The sequence below is a fragment of the Nicotiana tomentosiformis genome, chromosome 8 (assembly GCF_000390325.3).
Source record: "Nicotiana tomentosiformis chromosome 8, ASM39032v3, whole genome shotgun sequence".
Classification (NCBI taxonomy): Eukaryota; Viridiplantae; Streptophyta; class Magnoliopsida; order Solanales; family Solanaceae; genus Nicotiana; species Nicotiana tomentosiformis.
The window spans coordinates 94,086,423-94,107,189 of record NC_090819.1 but is presented as its reverse complement, the minus strand read 5'-3'; the positions used below and the strand labels follow the sequence as shown (position 1 = coordinate 94,107,189).

Sequence of the window (20,767 nt, the reverse complement as noted above, 5' to 3'; positions counted from 1 at the left end):
TGGGTCCCGGCCGAACTCGAATTATGTGAATTAGTCTAAGAGAAAAGAAACAGTTTGGACAAATAAAGAAATATTTTAACAGGAATGTGGGGGGTCCTAAGTTTTTTAGCCTAAAGGATCACCCCGTGTAACATAAATAATATTTCGTAACTCCCTCAAGATGGGATGTTACTCATATTATTCAGCGAGTACAGACTATCATCTCCTGCTACCCGATTACTATCTTTAAGTTGTTTACCTAAAACGCTCTATTTAATTCTAAGTCGTGCCCTATGCGTGCACTACCCGTCCCGTGTCTATTGTCGAGGAGGTATTTGGACCTCTATTTCAGGGTGGTTCTAGACCTTAACTTAGGCTGCTCAAAAGAAAAAAAAAATACTAAGCGACAGACAAAAACATCTAGGACTCTCAAATAGAAACAAGTATGGGCTCAAGTTAGCCTCCGCATTTAGACATCAAATGCACGCCAAACTGATTAGCATTGACAGATTTTATTAATTGCAGAATCCTATAGGCGGGATATCTATGTGATATTGAATGAACGAGCAGGCAGTCATGTATAAAATCAGTTTCTGAATACGATTATTAGAACCTAAATAAATTTGCTAACTGATTTTAGCATAATACGATTAAGCCTATTAGCATGGTATCTAGGTGTTTTATGCGATAGTAAATAGTGGCAAGTCACAGAAACAGACCCAGAATTATTTGTTTTAGCCCTATAAGCATGTTTTCCAGCGAGGATGAAAATACAGTATTTGAAAACTCATAAATAAACAGGCAAAAATTAAATTGGTTCGAACCTATAGGCATGCTTTCTACAATTTGATCCAGTTTTAGATCCTATAGGCATGATTTCTATAATTTGATCAGAACAGTGCGCAAACAGAAATTTGGATACATATTGGATCATACCAGAACATAATTGGACCAAGCATTGAACCTATGGACATGGCTGCTAGCACATAATGACTGAATATAATAAAATACCTATAGGCATGATTTCTAACACATCACATATGATAACACATTGTTGGACCTATAGGCAGGATTTCTACCCATCTTATTGCAAATGTAAAATATGAGCCACTTCCCAATTTCACTAACACCCCATAATTGTTATTACAAATAATTATTACAGACCAAAATTTAATAAATATATTACAAAGTAAGTGTAACTATAGGGAGCCTACAGCAGGCCCAAATACACCTGGACAGGCCAGGCCTTCCACTCATAATAACTCCAAAATCCATGTTCATAGATACAAAGTAACCAGTTGTTGAGTGATTCACTCATATATCAAGGCTAAACATACAGAACCCAAATCCCTAGTGTGTCAGAGTTCCCAAGGGCTTCAAGAACCCAGGGCAGTGCTCACACTAGAGAGATCAGAGGACAGAACCTAAGTAGCCTTGGCTTTCAGCCGGCTAGGAGTAAGAATTCAGAAGGATCAGGGGAGTAGAATGGGATTAGGGAATCTATTGAAGGACATAATCACATATTGAACATATATGAACAAATAGTAGACATGCTTAATCCTAAGTAGACTTAATCAAGTTTTAGGAATTAAATCAATCACATGCTAACAAGGCAAGTTCATAAGCAGATTCATAGTGATAACAGAAGATCCAGATTAGACTAAGTGCAGGAACTAGTGTCATAAGAAGGGATCCCATTAACTAGCAATAGGTCAGGACATATTAAAACTGATTAAGGCAGTTACTAGAGGTGTCATAATATAGTAAGAACAAAGTCAAACAGGCCACATTATAACGGGTTCAATAAACAGGCTTATAAATCTGTTAATGCACACATCTATACATGGTTAACCAGTCCACAGGAAAAGGCATGAGAGCATGTTTATAAACAGGTTCATAACAGACTTAACTTTAAAAGATAGTCATCAATAACATAGAGCTTAAGCAGAATTTCATTAATCAACTCAAAATAGGTTCAAACATGTCTCAAACTACAAGTAATAGCATTTAGGATAACATAGTCTAATTGAAATAACACGTTGAGCAAATAATCATAGTGAAATGGCAGAGGGTCTAATAACTCACCAGTTGAGATGAAACAGGGAAGGAAGGGATCCAACAGTGTGGTAAATATCACCAACAGAAGCAAGAAATTGGAGATTTCTGGCCTTGGCTTTCAGCCGACCAGGAATTAGAATACAGAATGAGATTATTCAAGAATGGAAGCACACAACTTTATTATAGTAGTGAAAGTTTTTCGAACTCAGAACTTCCCAGTCTCTTCTTTTTTTTTTTAAAGGGGAGTGGGGAGGGGTTTAAATAGTGCAGGGATTAGAACATAAACATGAAAAATAGCTGGTTTAAACACCAAAAAGGGCAAGTACTTAAATCAGTAAAATTAAAACCCTAAATTTTAGGTAAAAATACACAAGATTGGCAGAAAATAAGGCAAAGAATCACATAATGCGTACAATGAACATAGACAAGAAATTATTCACAAGAAGCACAGAGTAGAACCGGATTTGGTTCAAGTAAAAAAAAGGTCTGAAACCCTAATTTGGGTAAATCACATAATCGGCAAAAAAATAAAGGCAAATAATCACATATTAGCATAAAACGAACATAGATAGGAGTTTATTCAAAAAGAAACACAGAATTGAACTAGATTTGGTTCAATTAGAGAAGATCTGAAACCCTAATTTAAGGCAAGTAAAAGGAATCAACAGAAATAGGAAGATTCGTGCGTAATAGAATGAATATAGACGAAATAATGCTAAAAATCAAGCTTGAACCAGTTTTGGTTCGAATCAAAAGAGAATCTGAAACCCTAACCTTAGGAAATCAGCAAGATACGAACGAATCGGGCTTACATGGTTCAAAATAACGTGTTTGGACTTAAGGTCATCCAGATTCAAGAGGTAAAGATCGATTTGGACAGAATCAAAGATGGGGTACTTGCCATGTTTAGGAAAGTACCTAAGTTATTCCATAAAATAGCACCAAATAAGGGAAATATCTCGAGTGAATGGGGAAAGAATCCCATTAGGAACGGGATTTGGGGGGATTTTAGTGAGGCGACAGGATTAGGGTTCATCAGAGGAGGGAAATAGAGGCGACGAATTTGGGAAATGAGGGTTAGGGTTTGGGGGGGTGGAGATATAAGGAAAGGGAGGGATCGTTTGTGAGCCGTTGATCATTTTTGATCAACGGTTGGGATTTGAGCGGACTGGATTGGGTTTAATTGAGTGGGTAAGGGTAATTGGGCCAGGGGTATTGGGCTTGGGGTAATTGGGTAGGTTTGGGTAGTTTAGGTCCAAAAATTTAATTGAAAATTGGGGCCAGATTTTAAATACCCAATTTATTAAATAAATAATTTATAAAAAAAATGAATAAATAACAAAAATATTATTTGTGCATAAAAATGATTAAAAATAATTATTTAACACTATAAAACTATAAAAGGTTATTTTTTTGCATAAATAAAGTAATTATAAGCATGTATGGGCTATTATTGCAAAATGTGCAATTTTGCCTTAAAAAATGCAAACGTAATTATAACAAATGTACTAAAAATATTTAAAACCTAATATGGGTGTAAATGATAAGTGTAGATGATAAAACCATCATAAAATAATTTGTAAGGTAATTAATAGATATTTATATATAATAAAATGCCGAAATAAATTGATTTAAAGCCTTATATATATATATATATATATATATATATTTAAAAAATATGAGGAAAAAATTGGGTATCAACAACGAGCTTGTACCAAGGTCAGAGTCCAACTTCAATAACCAACAACAGTTCATAACCACATAAAGCAAGTGATGAAAGAAGTAACCCAAGGAATAAGTGCTCAGCTAAATCATGATTTTCAAAAATAGTTCTGCCTTTCAAGTGTATCAGTGAAAGTCCCAAGTCATTTACCGAAGTTGCCAAAAATACGAATAAGTTTGAAAACAGAATTTTTTTTCCCAAAAATCCTTTCAACAATGATAAAATATTTTATTTTCTTTCGAGATAGCCAATGGAGAAATGCATCACTATGCCCGTAGGCCAATATGTGTGAAAAGTCATGAATGACGAGATACCGTACAACGTGAGGAAAATACATCTCTATGTCTGTATGTCATGGGTGCATGTCAATGCAATGTATCTCAGTGATAAAACCATATACATACTTCTCAGAGTATCAATTCACTCAGTCCTCCCCATCACTCAGTCCTCACAGTCACTCAATCCTCCCAATCGCTCGGCACTCGCACTCGGCACTCGGCACTCAGTAGGTACCTGCGCTCACTGGGGGTGTGTACAGACTCCAGAGGGGCTCCTTCAGCCCAAGCTCTATAATCTGTACGGACAACTCACAAGCTGTACGGACAACTCACGTGCTATAGTATCAATATCTAGATCCGCACGGACAACTCACGTGCTATAATAAACGTATTTGGCTTGCTGCGGCGTGCAACCCGATCCCATAGTAATAAAGTATATAAAGCCAATATATCTTGTTGTGGCGTGCAGCCCGATCCCATAAGTATCCTCACAATCAGGCCCTCGGTCTCACTCAGTCATCAATCTCTCCAGTCTCTCGGGCTCACAATGTCATGAAACTAGCCCAAAATGATGATATGATGAATCAATAAATTGCAACAGAGACTGAGAGATGATATGAAATGAATGAACATGACTGAGTATGAAATTTTATTTTAAACAAATAATTCACAGCAATATGACCTCCGTGGGTCTCAATAATACTGGCACATAGCCTCAGCATGATTTTTAATATGATTCTCAGCTCAATTTCTTTAACACATAAAACTACATAGAAAATGCCAAGATTATTTGACTACAAAATTTCACGGAACCAATTACGACATAATTTCTATAGTGCACGCCCACACACCCGTCACCTAGAATGTGCGTAACCTCCAAACAATTCACATAATACGTATATTCAGGATTCATACCCTCACCTCCAAGATTAGAAGAGTTACTTACCTCAAGCCGTGTAATTTTTTATTCTGCAATGTCTTTTCCTTGTGAATTGGCCTCCAAACGCCTCGAATCTAGCCACAAATAATTCGACTCAGTCAATAAAATTTATTGAAATTAATTCCATAAGAAAATACTAATTTTCCAACAAAATCCAAAATTTAGCTCAAAAATTGCCCGTGGGGCCCACGTCTCGGAACCCGACAAAAGTTACAAAACCAGAAAGCCCATTCACTCACGAGTCTAACCATACCAATTTTACTCAAATCCGATAACAAAATCCCATTCAAAACCTCAAAATTCTAGTCCAAGAACTCTTTCTCATTTTCCCCAAATTTCCATCTCAAAATACTAATTAATTGATGAAAATAATGATATATTCGTGTATATTGACCAAATCCACGTTAAAATCACTTACCCCGATGTTTTTCCTTGAGAATCTCTCTGTTTGCCCGAAAAACGGATAGAGTTAAATTTATACGCAATTCTAAGAATACGTGGTATAATTCGGTACAAATCGGAAAAGTAAGTAGAAAAATATCGAATATTGACTGTAAAAAAGGAATGAAATACAAACCAAACTAAGTAGAAAACGATTTATGAACAAGCAAGATGAATCAATGTACAAGACTTACAAAATGATAATTTCTCATGTATCTATATGTGAATATCAATAATCTTTTCAATAAGGGAGTGTGTAGATGCCTCAATGTTCAATTGCCTTTTACAGAAAAATAGCCACTCTTTTATAGTGGAGGGATCCTACTTTGGATAGAATACAAAATACATAGTAAGGATCCCATGATAGATTAGTTAATTTAACTTTTCCTTAATTCCAGCCGAGATTCTCTCCCCAAGTGCGGCTACAACGGCTCTTGTCTCTCAGCTCGATCTTGGTCAGACTTGATATTGGTCGATCTCCAGATTTCGAGCTCGATACTGACTCGAGCTCAATATTGACTCGGGCTCGGTATTGACTCGGGCTCGGTATTGACTCGGGCTCGGTATTGACTCGAGCTCGGATCTTGAGTTCGATAACGCCACTTCACATCATAGTTCGATTTGGACTTGAGCTCGATAATGACTTCGAGCTCGGTATTGACCGATCCCTGAATCTTGAGCTTGGTAACCTGGCTTCAGATCTCATCTCGGTATTGTAAAAATGACCCTCGATCTATTATGTTCCAATCACGACTAATTACATGAAGGGCAAAATCGATTTTGACCGTATACAGATAGTCCCCTCATTTCTTGGGAAGAATACGGCGAGAAACGACATGATTTTCCAATGATACGACTAGATACACACTGACGTTTGCATCGAGCTCGACCATGATGTATACGATAACTGTCCCATCGATTTAGTTACCAAGGCATTAAATGTGTGTCAGATGATGGTCGACCACTGCTGATATTGAACCGTCATTGCCAAGTCTATAAATAGCTCCTCTATTTACCATTTTTTACTTTTAGATCTCCAATATCCAAATCTTCTAAGTTCTTTTTCGCATCTTCTGAGTTCTTCATCTACAAATTTGTGATTTTTCACTGCAAATTTCTTCTCAAAATACAAACTACTTCTGATCTTTGTTCACAAAAGTTTAGATGGCAAAAACGTCAAAAACTGTTCCTCAAAAAGAGAACGCCTCATCATTGCGGCCTACCGGCGACAAAACACCGGTGGAGCCACGACCTGAGGAGTATGTTCCCGGGATGTGTGTTCTTACTTCTGATTTTAAGATCGATAAAGCCTCTCCGGTTCCCGGTCGATGCGAGCCTGTATCGAGGTATATGTGCTCGATAACTGAGGGATACCTTAAACAGGTAAGGAAAGATTACAACTGGGAGAACAAAGAAGTGATAATCCCGACTCCCGAAGAAGATATTACCACTCATGTGAAAGGGTTTTTAAGTGTTTACACTTACCATTTCACGTTGGGCCCCCTCGACCCTGTTGTCATCGTTTTTTGCCGCCAATACCAAGTAACCCTAGGCCAAATCCATCTTTAATTTTGGCGAATTGTTATTCTGATCCGCTTCTTCATGAGAAAAGTCGAGGGGATGCCTTTCACCCTCGACCACCTTATCATGTTATATATCCCCCGCCTCTATCGAGGTGGGTTATTAAAGCTCCAGCACTGGGCTACCAAAGTATTGTTCTCGAGCATAGACGAGGACAATGACAGAAGCTGGATGGGCCGGTTCGTTCGAGTGAGGACTTCCTACCTAATCCCGGCCGAGAAGATGCCATTTCCCGAGCAGTGGAACCTGAATCGTAAGTATAATCCCCAAGTTAGTTCCTATCAATTGTTTTGCTCCTTTGCCTTTTCTCATCGATATCCTTTCCCGTAATGTAGTGATTTCTTGGATGCCCGGTGCAATTACTAACCTCAAGAGCTGGGTTCGGGACCTAGCTTCGACCTCTACGTACGTCGAGCCCTCATGGCGCGATCTATCGAAGGGCCGATGGGAGGCCAAAACTCATGGTAAGCCCCTTTTTGCGTCTTTGATGATTTTGTTTGATGCATTTCTTACTTAATGTCCTTTCATACAGGCCTTGGCAAAGATGTTGCTTGAGGCCCTTATCTGGTGAGGGGGAGACTTCGATCCCGGCACAAAAATCGGCGAAGGACAGAAAGAGGAAAACAATCTCAACCTCGGAGGATCCCGAACCCAAGAAGAGGACAACTCGTAAGCCGAGGAAGAACATCATTCTCCTAACCGAAGACTCCGTTCAGCGTCTAAGGGATGAAGACGAAGGAGAGGAAGAAGACAATTTCGGGCTGGTAGCCCGAGTAAGAATGAGAACTGAGGCCCCAAAGGCCACTGAATCGGTGAAGGCTGCAGAGATTCCATCTCGAGATGAGGGAGTCTCAGAAAGAGAATCGGGCGAAGTCCTCAAGTCGTCGAAGATCGAGGATGCCTCCCACCATAATGAGCCAACGGTGGGTACGACTGTGGGGGCTGATCCTGAGGCTTGCCGAGATGGAGAGATCGCCCCAAGTGATCCACTTGGGGTAATGGAAATTGGAGGCTCCCCGCTGCTACCCTCGTTTTCCGAGGAGATGATTCAAGAGGCTCGGGTCTTAAAGACTCTCTCCATCGAAAGAGGCCACGGAGAGGAAGATCCATTCCGTGATTATTTTACTGGGGTCGAAGATGCTACTGGCCTGAGTGATTTGGAGGTTTTGAGGAAGGACTTGGGTGAGGCATCGAGCCCTTTCAACGAAGTGCAGCAAGCTCTGAATCGGGTAATCCTTTACTCCTCTTGTTGGTATTACCCTTGTGTTTGTTTTTTTCTTCCTGTCTAACTTCTTTTCTTCTTTCTGCGTAGGCTTCAGTGTTTAATCGGGAAGCATTTTCTCGGTCTCGAACTGAGCTGAGTCGGTATGTGACCGACCTTCGAGGGCTCACGGAGGAGAGGAATGCCCTTAAACTTCTCTGTAGGTAAAGAGAAGAGGAGATCAAGGACCTCCGAGCCTAGTTGGCCAAGGCTCACCAAGACCAGACCGAGCAGGTAATGAAAATCTTAAAAACTCATGGGCTCGATTCAGGAACGGTGGCTAACATTTCAGCCTCATAGCTGCAGCAGAAGATCGAGATAACCGGGCAGCTCCATGAGGAGGTCGATATGATAAAGGAGGAGACCTTTGATTGGAAAGAAGGTATGGACCGCTTCGCTACAGAAAAGGAAATTGCTTTATCCAAATTATCATCGGCCGAAAGTCAGCTTCGAGGCATAAAGGAAAAAAGCTCAATTCAGTCCAAGAGGATAGAGGAGCTCGAGGCTCGGTTGGCTTCCGAACTTGCAAAGGCCAAGTCTGAAGCTGAAAAGGCAAAGTCCGAGGCAGAGGCGATTGTGGCTGTCTACCGGGTCGATGCTGAAGCCGCTCAATTACAAGTGAGAGGATAAGGTCAAGTTGATTTAGGAGATACTTAGCACAGCTTAGTCCAGACAGAAGAGTTACGCGGATCAAAAAGTGCGTGATTTATCATTTATGGTAGGAGAGAAGGTTCTCTTGAAAGTCTCGCCGATGAAGGGTATCATGAGGTTCGGAAAGAAGGGAAAGCTGAGTTTGAGGTTCACCGGTCCATTTGAGGTGTTAGAGCGTATTGGAGAGGTTTCTTACAAGCTTTCTTTGCCTCCTAGTCTATCAGGAGTTCATCCGATTTTCCACATGTCTATTCTCCGAAAGTACTATGCTGATAGGTCACATGTGTTAGATTATAGCACAGTTCAGCTAGATGAGAGCTTGGGTTATGAGGAGGAGCCAGTTGCCATTGTGGCCAGGCAGGTCCACCAGTTGCGGTCTAAGAAGATTTCAGCGGTAAACGTCTAGTGGAGGGGTACACCAGTCAAGGAGGCAACTTGGGAGGCCGAGAAGGACATGCGGAGCAGATATCCACACTTATTATAGAATTCGATTCTAAGAGAGAAAGTTTAGCCAACATACCTTGATGGAGCTCTTTAGTGCTACTAAAACCACCTACTACTCTTACAACTTCAATCTACATCAACATAATTCAATTGGACTAATATTAGTAACAAATTCCATAATTTAGGCCATTTAGACATTTTATCAAACACCTAGTAGGCATAAATCTTTACATCTCTTACCCATAGAATTAGTTCATCCAACTACTACCATTTACCAACAATTTATCCCACCATCATTCTTAAACAATTCATAACTTCCAACATCACATACATGACCATCCAACCACACCCAACCAACAAAATTCCATCAAACAATCACCTTTCAATCTCTACAATGGATATGTATTTAAATTGGAAACTTATGGCTTCCAATCACTATACCATAAGTTTCAATACTTAATTCATACTCATATTCCCATAATATATCCATACATGTAAGTCTAAGGGTGTAGGATTATCTTTTGGAAGAAATCTTGCAAAACCCTCCTTTGAGTTCTTGAAGAACTTTCTTGAAGATCTATGTATTTTATTGAGGATTGAGTTAGTTTTTGGGTGGAATTGATGGAATGAAACATAAAATTAGTAGGGATTACTCACCTTGAAGATGGGGGGAGTTGGAGGTCTTGAGAGAATGGAGGAAAACCCCAAAGTTCGGCCAAGAGAAATGGGGTAAAATGAACCCCGAAATGAGTATATAGCATTTCGGGCGCCACAGGTGGCGTAGGGCGCTGCCTGTGGCACTGGTTCCAGTAGCTAAAAGATCCCAGCGCCAGGGATAGCGCCCCGTGCTTCCCTAGGTGCTGGCGATGGGAAATGGTTTTTCCTGATACGGGAATAGGCATAACTCTCTCATACGATGTCCGAATTCGACGCTTCTTTTGCTATGGCTCCGTAATTTCAATACAGATCTAATGCTTCAATCAAAACTGAATTTGGAGCTCATTTGATTATTGTGATACCACATATACTCGAAGAAGCGATGTCGAAACATCCTAGAAATATCCAAATTATATTCCAGGCATACGCCCGAGTCTAAAATCACCATCCGGACCTAACGAAATTATCAAAACTCCGATTCGAGGTCGAATACAAAAGAAAACTCAAACTTGATCATAAATACCATGGGTCTCCTTTAATACTAGAATACGTTATTCCCGAATACCGTTGTCGCACTTTAAAATCTTAAATCATTAGAAAATTTTAACGGGGCCTTATAAATTCATTTGCGAAATTTTATGAGGTTTTACACTTAAGCACTTCAAAATTTTTCGGGGTGTTACATACTCTATATATTTGTTTCTCCAATCCCAGGTTAGACTTGTGGAATTTATTTCGACGTGACCTTCTTCGATTACCGATTTTATGAGTTGTACGACAGTTCTCGAGTTGAGTTCGTCATCTTCGACCGATGAACCTAAGTTCGCAAGAGCGTCAGCCTCGCTGTTCTGTTCTCGGGGTACATGTTGCAAAGTCCATTCTTTAAAGTGATGTAGAGTCACCTGTAATTTATCCAACTACCTTTGCATTCGATTTTCTCAGACTTCAAAAGTCCAGTTAACTTGGTTTACCACGGGGAGGGAATCACACTTAGCTTCTATGATCTCTGCTCCCGAGATCCTAGCTAGTTCGAGACCTGCAATCATGGCCTCATACTCGGCCTCATTGTTAGTCAATTTTGTAGTTCTGATAGACTGTCTAATTACATTACCTATGTGTGATTTTAGTATAATGCCTAATCCGGATCCCTTCGTGTTCAAGGCACCGTCCGTGAAAAGCTTCCCGATTTTATAAGTAGCTCTCTTTCAATCTCGGGCATGAGGTTTGGCGAAAAGTCAGCGATGAAGTTTGCCAAGATTTGAGACTTGATAGCAGTTCGGGGTCGATACTCGATATCGTATCCGCCGATTTCTATGGCCCATTTGGCCAATCGACCCGAAAGCTCGGGTTTGCACAAAATGTTTCGAAGAGGATAATTGTTACAACATGTATCGGGTGAGATTGAAAATATGGTTTTAATTTCCTAGAGGCACTTATTAAAGCAAGCGCTAATTTTTCTAAGTGTGGATATCTAGTTTTGGCCTCGCTTAAGGTCCGACTGGCATAATAAATAGGGAATTGCGTACCTCGTTCTTCTCAAACCAGGACTCCACTTACCGCTATATCTGAGACAGCTAAGTGCAAGTAAAGCTGTTAGTCCACTTTCGGGTTATGAAGCAGAGGCGGGCTCGATAAATACCCCTGTAGTTCTTCCAAAGCGTGTTGGCATTTCGGAGTCCATGCAAAGTTGCTTCTCTTCTTAAGTTGTGAGAAACATCGGTGGCTCATATCTGAGGATCTCGAAATGAATCGTCCCAAGGCGGCTATTCTCCCCGTTAAACTTTGTACAGACTTCACATTATCCACTATCGTGATGTCCTCGATAGCTTTGATTTTATCGGGGTTGATTTTGATTCCTCGGTTGGATACCATGAAACCAAGAAACTTGCCCGAGCCAACCCCGAATGCACATTTTTCGGGGTTGAGCTTCATATTATACTTCTTTAGCATGTCGAAAGTTTCCTGCAAATGCTTTAAATGGTCCTCTGCTCGCAGGGACTTAACTAGCATGACATCAATATAAACTTCCATTGATTTTCTTATTTGTTTTTCGAACATTCGATTTACTAGGCGTTGATAAGTTGCACCATCATTTTTAGACCGAATGACATTACGTTATAACAATAGGTGCCGTATTTAGTGACAAACGAGGTTTTTTCTTGATCCTCCAGGTTCATTTGTATCTGGTTGTACCTAGTGTAGGCATTGAGAAAACTGAGAGTCTCGTGGCCGGCCGTGGCATCGATCATATGATCGATGCTAGGTAAAGGAAAGGAATCCTTAAGGCATGCTTTGTTCAAGTCTTTATAATCTATACATATTCTAAGTTTGTTTCCTTTCTTAGGGACCACTACCACATTTGCTAGCCATTTGGGGTATTTAGCTTCTCGGATGGATCCTATTGTAAGACGTTTGGTTACCTCGTCCTTGATGAAGGCATGTTTGACCTCGGACTGGGGCCTTCTTTTTTGCTTTATCGGATGGAATTTTGGATCCAAGTTTAGTCTATGAGTGGCTATCTCCGGTGGGATCCCTGTTATGTCGAGATGGGATCAAGCGAAACAGTTCATGTTAGCTATAAAAAACTGAATAAGCTTTTTCCTGAACTCGGGATCTAACCCCATACCCAGTTATACCTTTCGCTCGGGCAGATGTTCGACTAGCGTGATTTGCTCCAGTTCTTCGATCGTTGACTGGGTAGCATCGGTATCATCGGGGACCACAAAGGATCGAGGGATCCTATAGTCATCGCCTTCATTAGTCTTCTGATTCTCTAGTTGAGTCGAGGCTAACGTTTGTGATTGCTATTTTGTATCCTGTTCACCCTTAGAATCTAATCCCTTTATCGATGATAGTGTACATATCGGAATTACCTCATCGATGGTGAACATTTCCCTTGCGGCCGGTTGCTCTCCGTAGACCATTTTGACTCCCTCCAATGTTGGGAATTTCAGAACCTGGTGGAGGGTTGAGGGTACAACTCTCATATTGTGGATCCACGTCCTTCCAAAAAGAGCGTTATACCTCATGTCGCCTTTGATCACGTGGACTTTCATTTCTTGGATGGTCCCAGCCACGTTTATTGGTAGGACTATCTCGCCCTTAGTAGTTTCACATGCCATATTGAATCCGTTTAGAACCAGGGTTGCGGGCACGACCTGGTCCTGTAGACCGAGTTGCTCTACGACCTTCGATCTAATAATGTTGGCCGAACTACCTGGATCAATTAACACACGCTTAACTTGGGTTTTATTCAAAAGTACAGATATTACCAGTGCATCGTTATGGGGTTGCATGATTCCTTCTGCGTCTTCATCACTAAAGGACAAGGTTCCTTTAGGTGTGTAATCCTGAGGCCTAGATCACTTCTCTCTTTAAACCGACATCTTAGTGTGTTTAAGCATCGCCCCCTAGGGGATATCGATCCCACTGATGATCATGTGGATGATGTGTTGTGGCTCTTCTTGTTCGTTTTTTCTGAAATCCCTATTTTTGAAATGGTTTTTGGCCTGGTCACTTAAAAATTCTCGAAGTTGCCCTTTATTGAATAACCGGGCTACCTCCTCACTCAATTGCCTACAATCTTCTGTTCCGTGGCCATGAGTGCCATGATATTCGCATATTTGGTTGGGATTCCTCTGGGCTGGATCGGTCTGCATAGGTCTAGGCCATTTAGTATCTTTGATGTGTCTGATAGCCGATACGATGGCAGATGCATCGATGTTGAAGTTATATTCCGATAATCGCGGTGCTTCCTTAGGTCCAGTATGCCTGTCAAACCCATTCTTGTTCATCAGCCCTCGAGACCCTTGGCCTCGGTCACTTCTTTTATTGCTTTGTACGAGGTTACATCTTGGTTCGTTACCCCTATAATCTCCACTATATGGCCAGTATCAGTCCCTGATCGGCCTTTGCTCTCTGTTGATGTCCCTTTTAATAACGGACCCAGAACCCAACTGGTCGTCTTCGACTCTAATCTTTGATTGATACCGATTGTAAACATCGGCCCAGGTAACAGTTGGGTACTCGATCAGGTTCTGCTTCAACCGTCGTGAAACTATCGAGCTTCGTTCGTTCAGACCTTGAGTGAAAGCTTGAACAGCCCAATCGTCTGTGACTGGTGGTAGGTCCATTCATTCCATTTGGAAACGAGATACGAATTCTCTTAGCATCTCATTATCCTTTTGTCTTACCTTGAAAAGATCCGACTTCCTAGTTTCGACCTTTATGGCTCCAACGTGTGCTTTTACGAATGAATCTGCAAGTATCGCAAAAGAATCGATAGAGTTAGACGGTAAATTATGATACCATATCATTGCTCCCTTTGACAGGGTTTCACCTAATTTTTTCAATAATACAGATTCGATCTCGTCTTCCTCTAGATCATTCCCTTTAATGGCACATATGTAAGAGGTGATGTGTTTGTTGGGGGTCGGTCGTTTCATTATACTTAGGAATTTCGGGCATGCGAAACTTCTTGGGGATCAGTTTCGGAGCTGCGCTCGGGGGGAAAGACTTTTGTACGAATTTTTTGGAATCCAAGCCTTTCAATATCGGTGGTGCCCCCAGGATCTGGTCAACCCTGGAGTTATACGTTTCCACTTTTTTGTCATTTGTTCAATCCTCCTTTTCACTGACTCTATTCATTTTGTCAGTTCCTCGAGCATCTTAATGATTTCGGAATTAGCCCCCGATTCTTGCTCATTCGACCTCATTACAACTGGCCCCGTTTTGTGGGTGACTTCTTGGGGTGGACTGGGCTCGAGCCTGGTCGGTGCCTGGGTTTGACTCTACAACTGGGCTATTGCTGCTTGTTGAGCTTGCAATATTTCGAAAATCATACGCAAGTTGATTCCGTTTTCCTCAGCGTTTTGGGTATTTCGAGTTGTAGATCGAGTTCGACCTTGAATGCTATTTTTAGTGTCGGAACGTTGGTTTGCCTCAATGGCCACATGTGAATTAACGTCTATTGGCTCTTCGACCCGAGCTCCAACAAGATTGACAAGTGGCCTTTCGCCCCCGGGCATTAAGTTAATGTTTTCATCTTAAAGGCCAGCTTCGTTGTCGATAGGTAGGGCAATTAATTGAGAATTCGTCGTTTTCAGCCTGAAATCAAAGACACTTTCAAGAGCAAGTGTAAAATAGTGTGTTTTACAGAGATTTGTACCAAATAACCACTGTTATCCTTAGCCCCACGGTGGGCGCCAAACTGTTTACTTGAAAAATGGATAGAGTTGAATTTATATGCAGTTCTAAGGATACGTGGTATAATTCGGTACAAATCGAAAAAGTAAGTAGAAAAATATCGAATATTGATTGTAAAAAGGAATGAAATACAAACCAAACTAAGTAGAAAATGATTTATGAACAAGCAAGATGAATCAATGTACAATGCTCACAAAAGGATAATTTCTCCTGTATCTATATGTGAATATCAATAATCTGTTCAATAAGGGAGTGTGTAGATGCCTCAATGGTCTCATAATTATACTTGAACATATACTAAGTAGTAAATGGGAAAACAGGGTTGTAATACTCAAAACAACCGGGCGGGTCATTATATTCTCCCCCACTTAAACATACATTCGTCCTCGAACGTGACAAGAGTTGTTTCCAAGCCATCACATCACTATTCCATCTTACCACGCATATACCCAGGGTGATCCCACGCCACCCTATTCCATGGACCTGAAAACACAACACAATTGAAGATTATTACGTTAACCTTAGTCCGTAAACTTATAACCCAATTTCCAACATCCAGAATTTCTTACAAAACCCGAGTCTCACATCTACACATTGTATAAGTTTGAACAAGCTGTATCAAGCCATAACCATAACCCCTGATATAATCACATTACACACTACACAACTCGTATACTTGCAGCACTATTCCCGATTACCATAACTACTCAAAACCAACCCGGTACTGATATTAAACCCCATATCAAACAAAACCTCTTTCCAAAACCTTCGTACACTGCTGATAATGGAAGAAACATGCGGAAATCTCATGACCCCTTATCAGATCAACAAGTCATGGAGATCTCTCGCCCCAACTATAATCATAATCACTTCCTAAGCCGACTTTCAATTTTATACTCCAGAATATACCGTAATCAAACCTGATAGTACCCATTCCAGGTCCAATGAACTTATATTATTAAACACAACTATCCAACAGACACGCCACATCAATATAACTCCAGCCACCACTGCGCAATCCGTGTACCCAAATTTGGGAGATGTCTCAAGGAAAAGAACCATATTGCAAGTTCAACAAGCACCACCACAACCACAATGTTACAACCAACTCCTTAAATTTCGTGAAGAGGATAACTATAGGCGCATGAGCACAATTGTAGAGGAAGGAAATTAATGAATCAGATAAATTATCATAGAAATAAAATTCTCACACACGGCACAGACAACTCACGTGCCAATAATATGAATCGCCTGACATGGTCACAGGCCTCCAGTCCAGCATATCATACATGAGCAATTAAACAAGTACACTTGTATATGATAATGAAATAAGATTCTCATGCTCCTGGATTGGTATAAATAACACGTTTCTCACACTAAAATCATGGTAGAAACCATCAAGAACACTTTGAAATCTATCTGCACATAACCAAGCTATTAGAACTAAATTTCTCTAACTTGACCAAACCACGTAGGTCACCAAAACCCAAGAACATTTCCACCAAAATATCTGTAGAGTCTCACCACATCATAATTACCCCTATAAATACCACAACCGAAACACCCACTCTGAAAATGCCTTATTTGAGTCTAAGGTCGTTTCATTCACCTTCCTGATACTGAAATATAAAATTCATAATGATATCTAAAAAATGCCACAAGTCTAGACATCATCCAACACTAATCTCAGATTTTAGCCATAATCAAATCCGCCAAAAATTCTCAATTGTTACATATTAATCTCGAATCCATTAGAACTTTCTTGAGAGTCACCCCCTTTGTTCAAATCCACATTACACCGCCCAAATGGGCCAAAAGACACGTGACCCATTAGCACAACAAGACTCAAAGAAGTAACTCTACTTTAATACCACCTATCAAATTCATACACCGTGCACACTACATCATTCACAAATAACAACTCACTCATCCCATGATTTTCATATACTCATAAGGCGCAATATAACCTATATCCAGAAATTTCCTTACTCGAGTCATTCTCGAACTCCACCTCTGCAAGTCATCACTGATTCCCAAGTATACTTCAGACCAAAACAAAAATATTTGACACATAACCATGAATTGAATTGTCAATAGCAGGCTCCCCCACTTGGCTTAAAGCCATCAATTAAAACACTCGATAATTCGCAGTACCCATACTCTATTACTGCCTTACAACATCGGAGTGGCCAAAATAGTGAGACACCCTAACATGAGGTATTAAGCCTTCAAGTACGTTTCTAATTAAAACGAGAAAAAAAGAAATCGCAACTGCATGCCAACATAGACTAGTTAAATTTTCCTACTCCAAGCTAGAACATTAAAGCAAAGGAAGCATCAAAATCTAATGAATATCGATATGGTTGTGCACATTTAATTGGAACAAAATCTAGAGTGAAACCTCTCAAGTCTCAGGTCTTTGGGGGATAGGATACCCATGAGAAGTTTCAGAAAGGGTGAATATGTACGAACTTGAAATGACAAAACATTGGTAGAAAAAACCACCTAGACTCTATAGGGGAATTAGATTTATAGGACTTTTGAACACTTAAAGCAATTTATAAGACAAAAGTGTTAAAATTGGTGTAAAAAGGACACTTTCATTGTTAGTGTTTAATATTTATAACTAGGTTTAAAAAAAATTCCAAACTTTTACAACTATTACAACTGCCCCAAATGGGCCCCACCCTCTCTGAAAAACGGAAACCCTCCCCAGCTCCTATTCCCGCTTCCAGCCCCCATTCCTAATTCACCAAAATCTACATTTTTCCTCTTGTTGTTGTTGTTGTTGTTGTTGTTGTTGTTGTTGTTGTTCTTGTTCTTCTTCTTCTTCTTCTTCTTCTTCTTCTTCTTCTGTGTTCAATCTCTTCTTCTTCTTTCTTTAATCCCGACATTATTTTTTCACAGATCTTCGTCTTTGAGGTTCTTGTTTTTTGTTGAGAAAGATTGGTGAAAAAAGAACAAGAACAATTGGAGATTGACCCTTGTACCATTAAGAAACACTTGATCGTGATTTGCTAAATTGACTTGTGCATTATCTCAAGGGAGATATTCAGTCTATTCGTCATTGTTGGTAAGTAAAAATTGGTGTTTAATCTTATTTTTTTCGTCTGCAGATATCAGGTTTTTTGTGATTCTTTAAACATTCGGTGAGATGTTTCAAACATCAGGTGAGATGTTTAAAACATTCTGTGAGATGTTTAAAAGATCCTGATATAATTTTAGGTAGTTGTTTCAAACATCCTGAACGTCCATTCAGGATGTTTCAAACATCCTCTCACGATATTTCAAACATCCTAAGTATATTCTCAAGATGTTTTAAACATCTTCTTAGAAAGTTTGAAACGTCATTAGGATGTTTGCAAAAAAGTTGATTATTTATACCAATTATTTATATATTTGTGATATTTCCAGGTATTCCATTACAAAATGGTTAATTATATTGTATTTGGAGTTGATTGCCATGGTAAAAGGGTGGAGTGTTCTACCCGTTTTACCTGGCGTTCGAAGAGTAAAGGGACAGTTCTAATAAAGATGTGTAGAGATGTTACGTATGATGAGTTTGTTGACAAGATTATTGTCGGTTATGAATTAACTTGTTGTCCGAGTGATATCTCCATAACTTACATGCATAGCATTTGTGAAAAGCACAAGAAAGTAGCTCCATTAAAATAAAGAATTATGATTGTTTGAGCTATTTTTGGAAGATGAAAATACGCCCATTCTAAGGGTATCTGTGGTTGAAAGATCGGTAAAACTTACAAATTCACCTCCAATGGAACAACATGATAGCCATGGATTGGATGATATTGAAGAAGATCTTTTGAATATCGATATTCCAAAAATGGATCATTTGAATATGGATATTCCAGAAACCGAAGAACAAGAATATGCAAATTTTCCTGGAGTTGAAGGCAACTCACAAGTGGTAGAACCGACAACACAAAGCAGCCACAATTATGAAGACGACACAAAGTTTTATAAGGGTTTAAGTTTCAAAAAAAAGCGCGAGCTAGTTGTGTCATTGAGCTTGCTTCCTTGAAGGCTCCTTTCTGTTTCAAATCAAGAGTACTAAATTTGTGTACTGTGTCAAATGTGTAGACAATAATTGCAAGTGGTAGTTGCAAGCCATCAAATATATAAGTACTGACAGGTTTTATATTACGAGGTACAAGAATAAGCACACATGCGGGTCATAATATCTTACAGAAAAGCATCCACACACCTCATCGGATGTCATTGATGAATACATCCATTCTAAGTTTGAAGAGGGCAGAGTTCCATCTAACAAAGAAAATATGGAAATGGTTCATTTAGATTTGGGTTGTAATGTTAGTTATTGGAAATGTATGAAGGGAGTCATATTGCAAAGGCTATGGTAAGGGGAACTCCAGAGCACGAGTATGCAATTTTAGATGCGTACCGATACGCGCTTAGGAAGGCAAATGAAGGAAGCAAGATGGAATTGAAGCTTGATAACTGTGGGAAGTTTCAGTACTTTCTTATAGCTTATGAATCTTGGAGTCAGGGGTTTTTGTTTATGAGGAAAGTCATCACCGTTGATGGGACATTTTTGATAGGAAAGTATCGTGAAGTGTTGTTGTCTGCCGTAGCACAGGATTCAGAGAACCATATTTTTGGTGTGGCATTTTGTGTAGTAGACAAGGAGTGTGATGCCGCATATGAATATTGTTTTGAACAATTGTCCAGCATACACCCCGACAGTGTTGAGTTGTGTATAATTTCTGATAGGCACATAAGCATACCAAATGGGAACTCAAACTTTTACCCTAAGGCTCATCACAAATTTTGCATGAGGCACCTTGCTGAAAATATTCGCAAAATTTTTTATTGCGGCGATTTGCTTCACCATTATTATTCTGCAGCTAAGGCATATAGGATTGATGAGTTATAATGTCTCGGCCAGTCATTTTGAGTATTACAGCCATGTTCCCTAATTTACTGCTCAATTTATGCTTTACAGTGGTTATGTAACTTGCCGGGATAATTGGTTCGGTTCCGGTGAGGTTTTGAAATGAATTGAGACACTTAGTCTCCAAAATAAAACTTAAGTTGAAAAGGTTGACCGGATGTTGACTTATGTGTAAATGACCCCGGAATAGAATTTTGATGATTCCAATAGCTCCGTATGGTGATTTTGGACTTAGGAACGTGTACGGAAAATTATTTGAAAGTCCGTAGTTAAATTAGGTTTGAAATGGCTAAAATAGAAATTTAAGTTTGAAAGTTTGACCGAGGAGTTGACTTATTGATATCGGGATCAGAATTCGATTCTGAAAATTGGAATAGGTCCGTTATGTCATTTATGACGTGTGTGCAAAATTTGAGGTCAATCGGACTTGAATTGATAGGTTTTGGCATCGAATGTAGAAGATGGAATTTCTTAGTTTCATTAGGCTTAAATTGGGATGTGATTCGTGATTTTAGCGTTATTTGATGTGATTTGAGGTTTCGACTAAGTTCGTATGATATTTTAAGTCTTGTTGGTGTATTTGGTTGAGGTCCCGGAGGCCTCGGGTGTGTTTCGG

At 39.8% G+C, this 20,767-nt stretch overlaps 2 protein-coding genes across 2 annotated transcripts; both read left to right on the top strand.

The window, feature by feature from the left end:
* The first annotated feature begins 8,976 nt into the window (after positions 1–8,976).
* On the top strand, positions 8,977–9,318 carry LOC138897843 (uncharacterized). Its single transcript, XM_070183862.1, has one exon. The coding sequence runs from the start codon at positions 8,977–8,979 to the stop codon at positions 9,316–9,318; it is 342 nt and encodes a 113-aa protein (XP_070039963.1).
* Positions 9,319–19,563: 10,245 nt separating this feature from the next.
* LOC104101856 (uncharacterized) lies at positions 19,564–20,133 on the top strand. The gene has a single exon (XM_009609381.2). It carries the CDS (start codon positions 19,564–19,566, stop codon positions 20,131–20,133), a length of 570 nt encoding a protein of 189 aa, XP_009607676.2.
* The last annotated feature ends 634 nt before the right edge of the window (positions 20,134–20,767 follow it).